This window comes from Mytilus galloprovincialis, chromosome 10, assembly GCF_965363235.1.
Source record: "Mytilus galloprovincialis chromosome 10, xbMytGall1.hap1.1, whole genome shotgun sequence".
Classification (NCBI taxonomy): Eukaryota; Metazoa; Mollusca; class Bivalvia; order Mytilida; family Mytilidae; genus Mytilus; species Mytilus galloprovincialis.
In genome coordinates, this window is record NC_134847.1 from 10,380,352 (window position 1) to 10,395,378 (window position 15,027).

The 15,027-nt window shown below is 31.8% G+C and overlaps 1 protein-coding gene across 1 annotated transcript; it reads left to right on the top strand.

The window, feature by feature from the left end:
* The first annotated feature begins 3,193 nt into the window (after nucleotides 1-3,193).
* On the top strand, nucleotides 3,194-15,027 carry LOC143048963 (uncharacterized). Its single transcript, XM_076222802.1, has 5 exons — nucleotides 3,194-3,264; nucleotides 8,462-8,538; nucleotides 12,314-12,448; nucleotides 13,119-13,277; nucleotides 14,881-15,027. Exons 2-5 carry the CDS (start codon nucleotides 8,491-8,493, stop codon nucleotides 14,965-14,967), a joined length of 429 nt encoding a protein of 142 aa, XP_076078917.1. The 5' UTR covers nucleotides 3,194-3,264; nucleotides 8,462-8,490; the 3' UTR covers nucleotides 14,968-15,027.

Here is a 15,027-nt window from a genome sequence, read left to right on the forward strand (position 1 = left end):
ATAAGAATCATGTTTAAATTTATGTCACCAAATGTATTTATTTTAAAAAATTTTGGTTTAGATATATGTATAATTTGTTTTATTTTATTTGCAATTTTCTGAAAGCTTTGATTTTTTCGTTTTTAATTTTTGAAAATTTTTTTTTGGAAGGGAGGTAATTTTGATTGAGTGTCAGAAAAAAAATCTTTATTTCACCCGTTGCTAATTACAGGTAAATCTTACAATCACAGTCAGTTCGTTAAGTTTAATACCTGGTATAATCCTTGTCTTACTATTGTACAAGACATGTAAACTAGATATGTGTGTGGTATATAATTGTGGCCAAAGAACGATAACAATTACTTATAATGTTTCAAAATATGTAGATACTTCATATACCCACTGCACCACAAAGAAACGGAAAGGTTAGCATTTTATTTTCTGTTAATACACATGATCTGTTATATTTGTTTAGGGGTGTCCAAACCATATTTGGTGTTTTCTTTTCAATTTAATTGTTTTCCTAAGTATCAAAACTGAAGATTTAAAAATTTTGAATATTCCGATTGAATGTGTATTTTTTTTGTTCGTATAAGTTTTTACAATTTCTCTATCACGATAACGTTGTCAAAATGTTAGAACTGGTTACAAAACTGGTTAAAATAATCTTCCATACCTACTGTTTTATTGACTAACAAACGAGTTAGTTCGTCTAGTGGCCAGTTTGGAGGTGGGTTAAACATGTTACTAGGTATAAGAATATGTTGTTTGAGTGCCAATTAGACAACTTTCCATCCAAGTCACAAATTGTAAAAGTAGACCATTATACTTCAAAGTGCAGTCTTCAACACGGAGCCTGTGCTCACAATGAACTTCAAGCTATAAAGGGCCCCAGAATAACTAGTGTAAAACCATTCAACAGGAAAACCAACGGTTTAGGATGTATAGAAAAATCAAAATACGAGAAACACTTATGAACCACATCAACAAACGACAACTGCTGGACCCCAGATTTATTCATGTTTAGATATAAAAACAATTGACTGTTTTGCATACATATTTAACATAAACTTGTATTCTAAAGCCTTCGATCTACTAATGAGTGAAATTGTATTATTTCCTAAAAAACTATATATGATTATCCTGTATTAAAGTGAAATTGATGTATTTTTCATTTAAGTACAAAACAAACCTCATTTACATTTTCAAAATTGGATAATCAATTTACCAAAAATGTCTTTAAACGTTTGCGATTATGAAATAGATGTATGTCATGTAAAGCTGTTATTCTTTGTACAGATACGGTTATCCTTTTTGTCATTTGCGATTTAGGCAACTCTATAAAACGTTTGTATAATGTTTCTGCTCTCATTTTAAATTTAACTTTTCTTATCGAGGTTTCAAAATTGGTGCAACACATACAAATACGCATGCTACCCAAGCTTAAAACGCGCGTCAAATGTTATTGAAACATTCCCTTTGTAAATATTTAACAAGTTTTGAAACTCCATAAAAATAAAACGTTTGATGAAACCAAAAACGGCTTGATTGAGAAGCCAATATAGTCCTTAAACGAAATTGCCAGCAAAGGTTGAAACTGTTATGCCTTCACAAGCATTAATCAATTTGAGAAAAGCAAATACAAATGGTTTGCAATATTGTTTACGCAAATAGAAAAAAAGAAGATGTGGTATGATTGCCAATGAGACAACTGTCCACAAGAGACCAAAATGACACAGACATTAACAGCTATAGGTCACCGTACGGCCCCGTTAAGGCTAACAATATAAACGATATGGTAACTTGTCATCTTCTTGATTGACCTTAATTACGACGTGCCATATTGATCCACTTAAACAAAAATCATAATGAATATACAGGAATATACAGCAAGTCTCTTTTTGAAGGTACAGCACTGATTAGTGATTCATGACATTATACGAATATAATGTGCTCTATTTACCTTTGAAATGTCCATGCTGTTCAGGGTAAATATTATAACAAAAGAATTGAGGATTATGTTATATATTTTACTTTAAACACATTAGCTGAACAAAAACATGTATTATGAGTCCCAGAAACTATAATAGTAGACAGTTTTCCAACTAACTCCACGTGTTTTAAGTGGAAGTAAACTCGTAGTAGCCCACAATGCATTTTAGTTCATTGAGTAGATTGGTCAGTTTTTCAAGGACATGTTTACCTTCTATTTTGGAAATTACTATGGAAATATATTCTGACGTCAGGAAATCTAGAGTTCCCAACCTGTTTAACGATTAACAGAATGTACTGATAAAATATATACCCTATCATTAGACATTCATTTGTCTTATGCTGATATATGTGAGGATAAATTATTTTACATATTTTTATGTATTTTATTTATGACGATCAGACCAATAATATTTTTTTTTAATCTATTGATGCAAAACAGAAAAAAATCATACATTGTATAATGCTTTTTGTTTGTAATTTAACAATATTTTAATTATCCGATTGTAAAGGAAAATTTGAAATTAAAAGATGAGAATATACATTACATATTCAGCAAGTCTCTTTTTGAAGGTACAACACTGATTAGTGATTCATGACATTAAATGAGTATAATGTGCTCTATTTGCCTTTGAAATGTCCATGTTCTTCAGGGTAAATACTATAACAAAAGGATTTACAAAAGTTCATTTTAAAACTGACTTTAAACTATATTTAGTAGATCTATCTGTTATATACAAACGTGTAATTGTTTTTTGATAATGATTCTTCTTTTGATTTCGTTTTTGAAAATTGTAAAAAATTAAACGTATTTTGTCTTTATATATAATAAACTAGATTTACCGACAAACTTAGTTTGTGAGCGATATGAATTGTTTATACACAGACAAATAAAAAGGATAATGTTCAAATTGTAAAATTTATTTCACATATGTCCATTGATCAGATCATTTTTTTTTTGCATTTGAAGTACAAAATGACTTTAGATGTAAATGTATGCAGACAATAAGCAAATTCAAAATAAAATATCATTCTTTATCAAATCATTTTATTCTTTATCACTGAAATGATGAATTTTCTTCATAGTTGCCATCTGGTTTCCTATATAAAAATCGAACTGAAAGTAATAAAAACGGAAGTCAGTTCAACCAATGAAATTCAGTTAAAATTGATAATACTATAGATATAGTACATGAGGTAATATTGTTTTGTACGCAGTATACGCGAAAGCCATTTTGAAATATTACCTGAAGTTAAAATGCAAGCACTTATAACACAAGCACAATATATACGGTAAACAATTAGAATATTATTTGTTTTGAATATATTTGATGACTTTTGATGTTCAGGACAATTTGACCAGCAAATTTTATGTCAGTAATGCCCTCACGTTTGCATATTCATGTCTGCAATCTTAAGAAGGATCTCCAAATTTTTATTTGATACTTTATAATTCTATATTTAAATGATGTATGCCAAAAGTATAAATATTATCTTATTCAAATTAAACTACATTTGGTTGCATTTCTCCTCTTGATGCCCACACTTCAAAATAACCCATATTAAACAAGAAAGTATATTACAGGGGTCCAACCAGATTTATAAGAAGTAATTCATTTCATATATAAAATCAAATTATATAAATACACGTTTTGTATACAAAATTTTAAGGATCATAATTGCTTAAACAAGTTTATTTGAAATGGGTAGAGATTTCTGCAATCAATTTCAAAATCGAAGCTGATTCAAATGCTGATTTTTAATAAATTGTTTATTATTTTTCGCAATGTTTAAGGGTATATACAAGTTGACCTATTCATATCAAAACGTAATCTTTAATTTGAAACCGCAATGTTATGTTAGTCTTTATTACTGAATACACAATCGGAATGTCACATTGCAATATCAATTCTACTAGTTCATGCAATACTGTTTTATTCCACTAGAGATATTAGAAAGACTGAACAATAATGCCTGGGGCGGAGATCTGTCTTATTTTAATGGCTAATGTACATGATGTAGTATACATTCTATTCCGAATATGTGTTTCCTATGTTGCACTGACTAAAAAATCATCCCTTTTCTTTAATGATGAGAATGTATTTTCTGAAAACTATATTTGAATGTCAAAGTTAGTTTTATCACCTTTGTAGCATTCTTATCCAATTGACTAAAGGAAAAACACAAGCAAACCGCCCATTTACATTTATAAATTATTAAGTAGTTAAGGTTTCAACTCCCTCATGCAAAGTTGACCTTATATGGATTTGGCAATTATTTGTTTGGTCCTTTTGGTTATATAGCTTTTGAACTATTTCGGGTCTTATACATCATTGACTTTCAAATATACGGCGTTGAGTGTTGCTGATGAGGGCAAATCCAGTAAAGCGCTTCGGACGTTTGTAACTATAAAGTGTTGTTTTTTTTATTTTTTTAAGTTCCATCTCCTCGTTAAGCAATACAATAGAAAAACTTCTCGACTTTGAGTAGAAAAAACAATTGATCTACAAAATGATTGTGGTGTGAAACACAAGTATACAATAAAACAAAATGAATGGTTGTAAAAATTATTATCAAAATAATAACAAATGAAGGTATTTCCAGTGGCTTTCAATATTTAAATCAAATAATGATATAACTTACAGTAGAAATCAGCTGCAATGGACATACAAAATATACCAAGTTAATATTTGACTTTTTATTTTTCTTCAATAATCATATTCAATCCAAAGTTTTGAACCAACTATTATTTCAAGTTTTTTTTTCTATTAGATTGATTTAATATAGTATTCAAAAATGGTTATTGTTGTGTATGCCATTTATTTGAGCAAGTCCTTCCTGAACATCCACTATTATTTTTCAGTAAAGGATTTGCTCAGATGAATGATATACACAACAATTAACATTTTCAAGTGTCGTCCAAACATTTTTTTAAAACATTTCCCCATAAGGTTAGATTTTCATGAGATTGTCTTTCTGTAATCGTTTTACAAAAAAATATTCCAAAACATATAAGTCAACATCCTTAGTGTAATATTTTTTTCTATGTGACAGAGAATGATCCTTTGTAATTTGAATAAACCGAGTTTTAAAGTTAGATAAAGTTTGGTTGTGTGAGCAGACTATCCCCCCCCCCAAAAAAAAAAAAAAAACGTTTATAACAACTTCTTACGGAATTTCTTAACTATAAATATATGAAATGGATGTGAACTGACATGTCTCTGAACGTTATTCGTAATAAATTTACAGAAGGAAAATTTCCTGAAAATCTGACATGACAGGGGAAAAAGCTGAAGAAAGGTTGGGACTGTCACTAGTAAATGTTTTCTTTGTATTTGTAATGGAAAACACTGATATTGCTTATCGAATCACAACCAAAGAATGACATATACACGCACGTGAAAGACTTAAAGCATATGAACAACGCTGTTATTTCTGTTTTTCTTTAATTAAACGTAATTAATGGAAAATTATTTTGCAGAAGAACTTTGATTTTATTTTTCGGGGTAAAGAATGACATATAACATGTGAAAGTATATCATCACCCAATTAGAATAGATTTACCTGAAAGATGAACACTTTAATCGAATCTTAATAACTAGTTACTGTAGCTAATGCAAATTTTTGAGAATATCCTGAACCAGTTACGAGATTCAAGGTCAGTTTAGGCAATACACATTACTATCGATCTATTAACATGATCAGATTAAAAGATTTAGATTTTCCATGTTTATTTATAATTTTGATCATTGTAAGAATGTTTATCTATATCAATTTGACTTCCGGATCAATCACATATAGACACTCATACATGTAGTGATACACTGAGATGCATTTGTGATAAAATGGGAACATTTGATTCAATCAGTGCAATTTCGGAAAATCTTTATGATAGATATTTTCGAAAATTACAATAAAAGAAATCAACCTAAAAAGTTAATCCAAGGCAGGTTTTACCCTTGCAAACAATATTTCTCTGCAGCTATTTGATCAAAAAGATAATATTTAGTTTGTGAACTGATATATTTTATGTTTTTTAAACATGCTTAATAAGTTCAGTTGACTGATAATTTTCTATTATCATCATATCATCTAAATCACTACAAAATCAATGCTTCAAAATGAACTTAATAGTACGCTTTAGAAAATCAATACACTTTTGGCAAAATTAGAACCACGAGAAGGCACCTTACTTATTATTTAACCAAACTCAAAAGTTCAAACTTTGTTGCATACTTAAAACGTTTCCAAGAGCATTACAATTGAGAATGGAAACGGGGAATGTGTCAAAGAGACAACAACCCGACCAAAGATTATAAAACAGCTCAAGGCCAAGAATGGCTCATCAACACAGAGAGAAAATCGCGCACCCGCAGGCGGGATTCAGCTAGTCCCTAAACAAAAATGTGTATTAGTTCAGAGAAACTGGACGTCACACTAAACTCCGAAACATATAAATTAACCAAAATTAAAAAAAAAAACGTACAAGACTAACAAAGGCCAGAAGTTCCTACTTAAGACAGGCGCAAAAATGCGGCGGGGTTAAACATGTTTAGAGATATCTTTACCCTACCCCTATACCACTAGCTAATTTAGAATAAAAAAGAAACACAGCAATACGCACAGTAAAATTCAGTTTAAAAGAAGTCCGAGTCCGATGTTAGAATAGGTAACAAAAGAAGCAATAGTAAGTAATCGATGTTTAAATGACATATATTCCGTAAAAGGATACTAATCAAAGTAAAACAAAACTGAGGAAATCGCATGAAAGCAAAACTGGGTGAGGCTTGGTGTGCGATATGGTGAGCGTCTATTACTATGCAAACAAAACCTGCCAAGCGAATGCACTTTTATTTAAACTATGAATTAAACACGGTAGACTTATCTATAGAAAACTGTGGATTAAACCTGGTTTTATAAATAGCTATATGACAGTTGCATAGGATTCCATATTGACAACAATATGTGAGCAAAACAAACAGACATAATAGGTAAATAAAGACAACAGTAGTATACCGCTGTTCAATGTAAAAATGACAGAAAATGAGGTACAGCAGTCAACATTTATTTTTAATCTCAATCACTAAAAAAAAAGCAAATAACTTTAAAAAAAAAAAAGGCATATACACACTCTACAGACAAAGAACATTAGCAAAAACGTAAGACAAGAATACAAAAATGACCAAAGCACATTAACACAATGTCGGGATGTATAAAAAATAAAAATCATAACCAAACTGAACTCCGAAGAAAATTCAAAACGGAAAGTCCTTTAAGAAACGACAAAATCATATGATAAAACATATCAAACGAATAGACAACAACTGTCATATTCCTGACTTGGTACAGGCATTTTCAAATGTAGAAAATGGTGGAGTGAACCTGGTTTTATAGCGCTAAACCTTTCACTTGTATGATAGTCGCATCAAATTCCGTTATATTTACAACGATGCGTGAACAAAACAGACATAATAGGTAAAATAGTCACAATATGGGTACAGAAGTCATCACTGTGTCACAATCTCAAAACAAACAAATATTTAACAAAAAAGCACAAAAGGCATCTATAAAAATATCGAGCCACTCCAAAAGTATATAACCAAAAATGGAATTAACAGTAATAATTGAAGCAACATTTTCGTAATTCAAGTTAGCTAAATTTCATTCTGAATAAAGCAGAGAAGGATGTGACCATATCATGTGAAGGTTATTACGGTTCGTCTTAACATAATGAACGTTCGGGTCGAAATATCAGAACAAAATATTACCCTTCTTTCGATTGATTTAATTTGTGTATGCAGAAACTGTCGAAGAATGAAAAAATATACATAATGTAACCCAAGATGAAGAGACTAAGAATTAGATTTGATGAAATTTGGTTTAACCTACTAAATAATGATAAATCTGATATGGTGCAAAGAAATAGATTAAGAAAATTTGAAAACACTACTAATATTGACGAAAAGGTGTAGAAAACCTTTACTGGTTGTTCTTCAAATGGCGGTTATGATGTTTTAAAGGGTTCTCGTAGTTTTCAAATAAAAAAAAACTTTCCCCTTCGATTTCTTCTAATGTTCCTTTGAAATCATGCAGGCACTCAGTGCTAACGCCTACATTTTCCCTACAAGTATTTGTGTAAGCACTTTTTTCTACAATTTTTTTTACCGAATGTATTTATATATAAAAACAGCCTTTCAACAAATTCATATCGAGGTATATTTAAATGTTTCCAAGTTGTTTAAAGCTACCTATAAAATGGAGAAAATTAGAACAGATCAAACAAACTGAGAAGTTGGCAATCACCTGACATGCACGTTCTCTGTATTTAAACACGGTTGTGGACCAAAATCGTTTGAAATAAACTCATCATAGATACCAGGATTGACATTTTATATTTACGCCAGACGCGCTTTTCGTCTACAAAAGACTCGTCAGTGACGCTCGAAAGGTGTCCTATAAGAATAACTAATTTAATGTCATTATTTTACAGTTCGAGGAAAAGAAGAAAACTATATTACAATGGGAAACACATTGAGTAAGCCAATGAAGGAGGCAGTTGGTTATAATGTGAGTAAATAAACAGTTAGACAACATTTATGAATAACCTCGAACGAATAAAGCCAACGCAAAAAAAAAAAGAAAAGAAAAACGATAAAAGATCACTATCAAAATTCATATTTTGAACTCTTTTAATAAATGTCAATTTTCTTTTGTAAGCCCCAGTCCCACTAGACCACGATCGCACCACGCTTACCGCGATCTAAAATAAATTCAGATCATGGTGAGGTCGCGGTATGAGCGGCATGAAAATGTAAATTGTCGTTGCCTTCACGATACTACTACGTCCTCATTACGCTTCTACAACGATTTCCGCTACGATTTTACGACGTTCCCCCGCGCTTATTCTGCGACATCACTACGATTATCAAGATCTTTCTACGCTCATCACGTTCTCACTACGGCCATCCACGAGTTATCCGATTGCAACACGATCTTACCACGCCTTTACTGCGATTATAGTACGTTCTTATCACGATTATACTACGTTCATACCGCTATCTTACTACGTTATCAGTAATAACGTCAACATCGTGTTCCATATCAATACAATCCCATTCCTTCTATTTCTGATTAATATATAGATTTCTCGGAAACAATACAGCCATGCCACCAAAATCTTCGAGAACACGTGGGCGTGGTGGTAGGGGTTGATGTAGATGGAGAGGGAGCTCTGATAGTAACGAATCCTGATCAAGCAGAGATTTCAAACCGACCAATCCAACCTAAATAAACTCATCATAGATACCAGGAGCAAATTTTGTATATACGCCAGACGCACGTTTCGGCTTTAAAAATAAAAAGGGCTGACTACTGGGCTGGTGATACCCTCGGGGAAATAAATCTCCACCAGCAGTGGCATCGACTCAGTGGTTGTAAATAAACTCATCACAGATATCAGGACCAAATTTTGTATATACGCCAGACGCGCGGTTCGTCTACAAAAGACTCATCAGTGACGCCAAATTACAACATTTTGCTAGTCCATCAAGCTCAAATGACGATATTTTAGTGTACGATAGCAGAGATGACACAGATTTGTCAATGGATATAGGAAGATGTGGTATGAGTGCCAATGAGATAACTCTCCATCCAAGTAACAATTTATAAAAGTAAACCATTATAGGCCAAGGTACGGCCTTCAACACGTAGCCTTGGCTCACACCGAACAGCAAGCTATAAAGCCTTTAAGGTCCCCAAAAATTACTAGAGTAACACCACTCAAACAGGAAAACCAAACGAGAAGCACAGTTGAGCCGTTAGAGAAAACGGAAAAGACTTAAAAATAAACAAACAAAACATGGAGATATATAATATATTTTATGTGAAAATGACAATGAGAATGATGGTCGTAGTATGAACGTAGTCAGGCCGTAAAAAGAGCGTGATGAGGACGGCACGGGCGTGCTAGAATCGTACTATGGTCTTGAACAGTATGATGCTAACGTGGTATAGTCGTAGTGGAAGCGTAGCTGGGTCGCGGTGAGAACGTGATGGTCGTAGTGAGGTCGTAATAACGTCGCTGTGAGATCGTAGTGCAGTCTCTCCGAATAGAATCACGCTTTCGCTACGATCTCGCTACGATGGTACAGCGACCTTTGCAATCTTACTACGACCTTAGTGCGCTTTCACTACGCTTCTACAACGACCTGATTTCGCCACGACCGCACCACGATTGTTTTGAACATGTTTAAAGTTGGCCACGCTCATCACGATCTTGAAGACCTCACCACGACCGTGATACGACCTTACTGCGATCTACACGATCGTACTACGATCATCAAAATTTGCATTTTTTTCACAGATCGTAGTGCGATCGTAGCCTAGTGGGACTGCGGTATTAAGCAAGCGTAATAACCTCGGCATTTCATCATTTCTTACTGTTTAAAACTTTTAATCGTGAAAAATAGACTGTTTTAATATAAGATATTTTCCAAAGCAACGCTATGGTATTGGACACATCAGAAAAGGACGCTCAAGCAGAAGCTATATCTGCTATTAACATAATTAACCAAATCTCTGAAAACAAATATCTTGATTCGGGAGCATTTGGAAACTATCACAATATTTATTTCGTGCAGGTCTCACAATTCGAATACATTTCGGTGGGTCATATTTGTAATGATAGGATGTCAATAAATCTGGTCTGTCCAAAACATGATGGAGTTTCCAGATTTCTGCTTTGATTTTTTTATAACAATAGTTAAACTTTTTATTAAGAGACTTCTGTTACAAAATATATAGTTCAGTTAGTGTACCATGTATCAATTTTACAATTTTAAAAACAACGATAGCAGCTTACACATGACTTTATCTTAGGAAGTGTATCTCTAAAAATTAAGGAAATATGGTATACTGTGGATTCATTTATTTTCGTGGGTACCAATTTTCGTGGATTAAGAAAATCTTGCATGTTCGTGGATATTTAATTTCGTGGTTTTGCCGAGTCTGTATATATAAACCTTTATAAAAGTTTGTATTCGTTGAACATTTAATTTCGTGGTTCTGCTGTACCCACGAAATCCACGAAAATTGGTATCCAACGAATAATAATGAATCCACAGTATTTGCCAAGAACAACCATCCAATAAACTCAAAAGAACAAGAATGTATAACTAAATTACCGAACTCTAAGGTAAATTCAAAAAGGAAAAGTCCATTAAAGAGACACATCCAACGTTATCAATCAACGGAACAAGTGAACTAATCAACCTGTTATTCCTTAGCTTTCAAAGGTTAAAACCCGATCTAACGAGTAAGGAAATGTATCATACCTACCAAGATAAATTGGTGTATATATTTATCAAAGTTATGTACACCGGTATGAAAACATTACCACGTGTATTTGTTTATAAAATTACACGTGTTTGAAAGTATATAATACATTGTAATAGGTTAAATGTTTTTCATTGGTCGAGTTAGAACTGACCATAATATTTGAATAAGGTCATTTCAAATATTTCGTGCTATACTTTTGGCGGTTTTGTATATTAAAGATATTGTCATTCGAGGTTCGCTTTTGGTGCAGTAAAGTTTCCCACCCTCCCACCCGACTTAATGTATTTTATTTGTGTTATTTTTTATTAATGTGAATAATAATGTGTGTAAGAACAGAATCTTTATTTGATTCATAAAATGTATTTTCGTACATAATGAAAATTGTTTTTATTTTTGTAGATTGGTTTTTGTGTTTGTTACCTGCAGCGGCCTAGGCAGACAGTAACACTGATGAACATGTTTTACGTTGCATTTGTCTTTAATAAAATTAAAGCTTTGCTGCACACTGTCAGGCGAGCTGATCCCATACAAAGGTGTTGAGTTTATTTTGTAAATAATTTATGTTCGCTTGAAGTTATGAATTAGAACATAATATCTATTTCTCTCATAATTTATCTTTACATTTAATAATCTGTAATTCTGTTTTTCATGTGACGTCATCAGGTATTATGGCCCTATTCGTGTTGTCATGATAGTGTTATTCTGTTATTCAATCAGTTTTACGTCATAGCTTAATTTTGATCAATGGAAAATTGAAACAAAGTGAAACTACACATTGCTGTTAAATAATCATTAATAATTCGGAGAAAGTAAAGATCAGTTCAGAGTAGAGTAGAATTGAAATATAAACAGTTGACAGAATTGAATTAAAATAACGAAAAGTTAAGCAGATTTGAAACTGAGGTCAAAATACAAAAAAAAGGGAGATCCTAATATGGACAATCTCTATTGCGCAAGAATACTTGAAATGCAAAATTTGATAAAAACATTGTATTATTTTTTTAAGAGTGGACAAGATTGTAAGACAGCCGATGAGAACCTTGGATGCAGTGGTTATACGAACCAAGGAAAAGTTGATCCCGTTAACCTTAAGCACATGAAGGGCTCTGGTAACCAGAATTTTCCAAACTCAGTGAAAGATGTAGGAGTATATAATAATAAAATCCACTTTTTTCCAAGCGCTATCAGTATCTGTTGTCTCTCCGAAATAAAAGATTAGTTTATAATCAAATTTGGAAACAAAGTAAAACATTAAATCAACCCCACCATACTCTTTTCTGTGTATAATAAAACATGTTAAGCACAATATATACCTGAACATATAAACATTTACATCTTTATGGTATATGTATTTAACAATTAACTGACAAAAAACACATACTTCCTTCAATTCTGTTATCATCTACAAATTAAAATTGATATATAATATATTCAGCAATTTTCTTAAGAATAGATGATTTGACAAACACAATGCCTTTCAACGTCGAATTAACGCTTAGAATTAAATTAAGCAAAATCTTTTCGAAAATTTTCCGAATCCCGACCAATTATCATTTATTCACCTTGTTGTTCGAGTGATACGTTTTCGTAGTATACCGCATTAACTACATTAATTGGTACAGGAAAAAATCATTGTTAAATTGATTACAAATAGGTACATGTGTAAACATTTAAAAGTAGACAAAGTACAACACCTATTAATTATTGTACACTTTTAATTTTTTTTATTTTAAAAAACAAGAATAAAGATAATGGTGGGTTTCTTTTGTTGCTATTTCTTTATGTTTCTTTTTTCTTAAATCTTTTTCCAGACCTTCGAACACAGTGCTGAATATAAAAGAAAAGTAATTCCTAGAAATGATCAAATTCCTGGTAGTTCTAGGAACACCATTGGACATAGGCAGATGCAGATCCATGGGCTTGACGAAGAAGAAATATATAATGCACTAAACAATCGGAACACAATAAAGGTAAAATCCTTTTATTAAAATACATCGATTGCACGTGCACCTGATAAGGGATAGAGGACACACAACAAAATTTTTGTTTGATCAAAACTAATTTGACAACACAAAGAAGACGTCCTTGTATTTTTTACTAACGATTTGACCGAAAAGATGATGATTTAAGGTGTACATCACTCACGAATATATATGCTTCTACATATAACAAATCTTATCAGATAAATGCAGACTAGAAATTGTTTTTTGATTGCATATTTGATTTTACCTTTTTTTGTTTTACAAAATTCTGTAATATCAATGTAAAACTTCTGAGAGATTAATTGGAATCGTTTACATCAAAACAATAGTTTCAGACAAACACAACAACAAAATACACAAATTATCTGACATAATAAACAGCTCTTGTCTGTTAGGTTCTAATAGTTGTCATAAATCATTGTTTAATCATTATAGATGGTCAAAAACAAAACAGTATAAGGAGCGTGAATAAGTTTTTAATCATCATTTTCAAATGTTACAGCAAGGTTTAACATGAAAAACGAAGTATCAGGATTTGATTGAAATGCCACAAAACAATTTTTAACAAGTTTTCAAGATACCATTTTTCCGACGTAGTCGGTATAGTTTCGGTTTGTGGCCTTTGAACTTAAGACGCTTAACTATGGCAACAGAATACGCATGCTCGAAAATCCTTTCTGTGATTGGACAAAATGCTGTCATGGTGGGTGATTTGGTTGTGTTTGAAAAAACGTCTCGTTAATTATATCGTGATGGAAAGCAAGGGAAAAACTATAAATATTTGAATTAAATCTTACAAAGATTTATATTTTTATTAAAATAAGTGTTTCTCCAATAGCTCTTTGAATCCGTGACAGCTGTTTATTCGGTACAATTATATGATTTTTAATGTAAACTTTGTTGTACGAACGTACATGACTTTTAGAACGCACCTACGCATGTGATATTTCCGCGGGGTTTTGTGAATGTAAACAGAAAGATACGAGGACCGTGAATACTGAACACAAGCAGAGAAAACGTTATTTAAATGGTTTCTTTGTGATTCTGAAGGTTATCGAAATGATAGTTTTAAACATATACTCAAATTTAAATACGTCAGATATCTTTTTTAAAGATAGTTCTTGTTTAATTTAACTTCTGATAACTTAAAATATTTAAAATGAGAAGGAGTAACAAACATAAAATGTCACAATTCATTTTCCGGTGGTTCATTCCAACCCATTTGATATAATATAATGTCAACAGTCTTCAAAATTGTCCTTTCACAGATGTGTTAATGCATTTTTCATGTAGCTTCATTATCTTTATATTGTTATAAAAATGAGATTGTTATTTAGAAGTTACGATAAACCATGATATTACTCCATCATGTACAGTTGATAGTTATCAGTTTGGACTATCTTTTATATGATTTTACGTTTAAAAAATGTGTATGTTACTTCCTGAACAATTGGCTATTTGGTCAAGATATTTAGATTTGTGCACACTGGCATGCATATCATTCGTTTCGATTGTATGCGAGTTGTAAATCAAGACTGGTGTTCATTACCAAAAAAAATATCTAATGTTTTTTTTTCTTTTCATTTTACAGATTCCTGACTTGGAGGATGACATGGGTGATCCTATGACACGCAATACTGAAATGTATGTTGAAGGTTCCAGTTCGCCACAACAATAAGGAGTAGGAAGTAAAGATGTCATGGCAATCAGGGATAAATTTTATCAAATATTTTGATTA

What these genes read in the sequence shown, in the direction of transcription:
- LOC143048963 (XM_076222802.1), top strand. Translation starts at nt 8,491, where the DNA reads ATGGGAAACACATTGAGTAAGCCAATGAAGGAGGCAGTTGGTTATAAT. An exon ending in TTCCAAACTCAGTGAAAGAT is followed by an intron (nt 12,449 to 13,118) that starts GTAGGAGTATAT and finishes ATCTTTTTCCAG; the next exon opens with ACCTTCGAACACAGTGCTGA. An exon ending in ACAATCGGAACACAATAAAG is followed by an intron (nt 13,278 to 14,880) that starts GTAAAATCCTTT and finishes TTCATTTTACAG; the next exon opens with ATTCCTGACTTGGAGGATGA.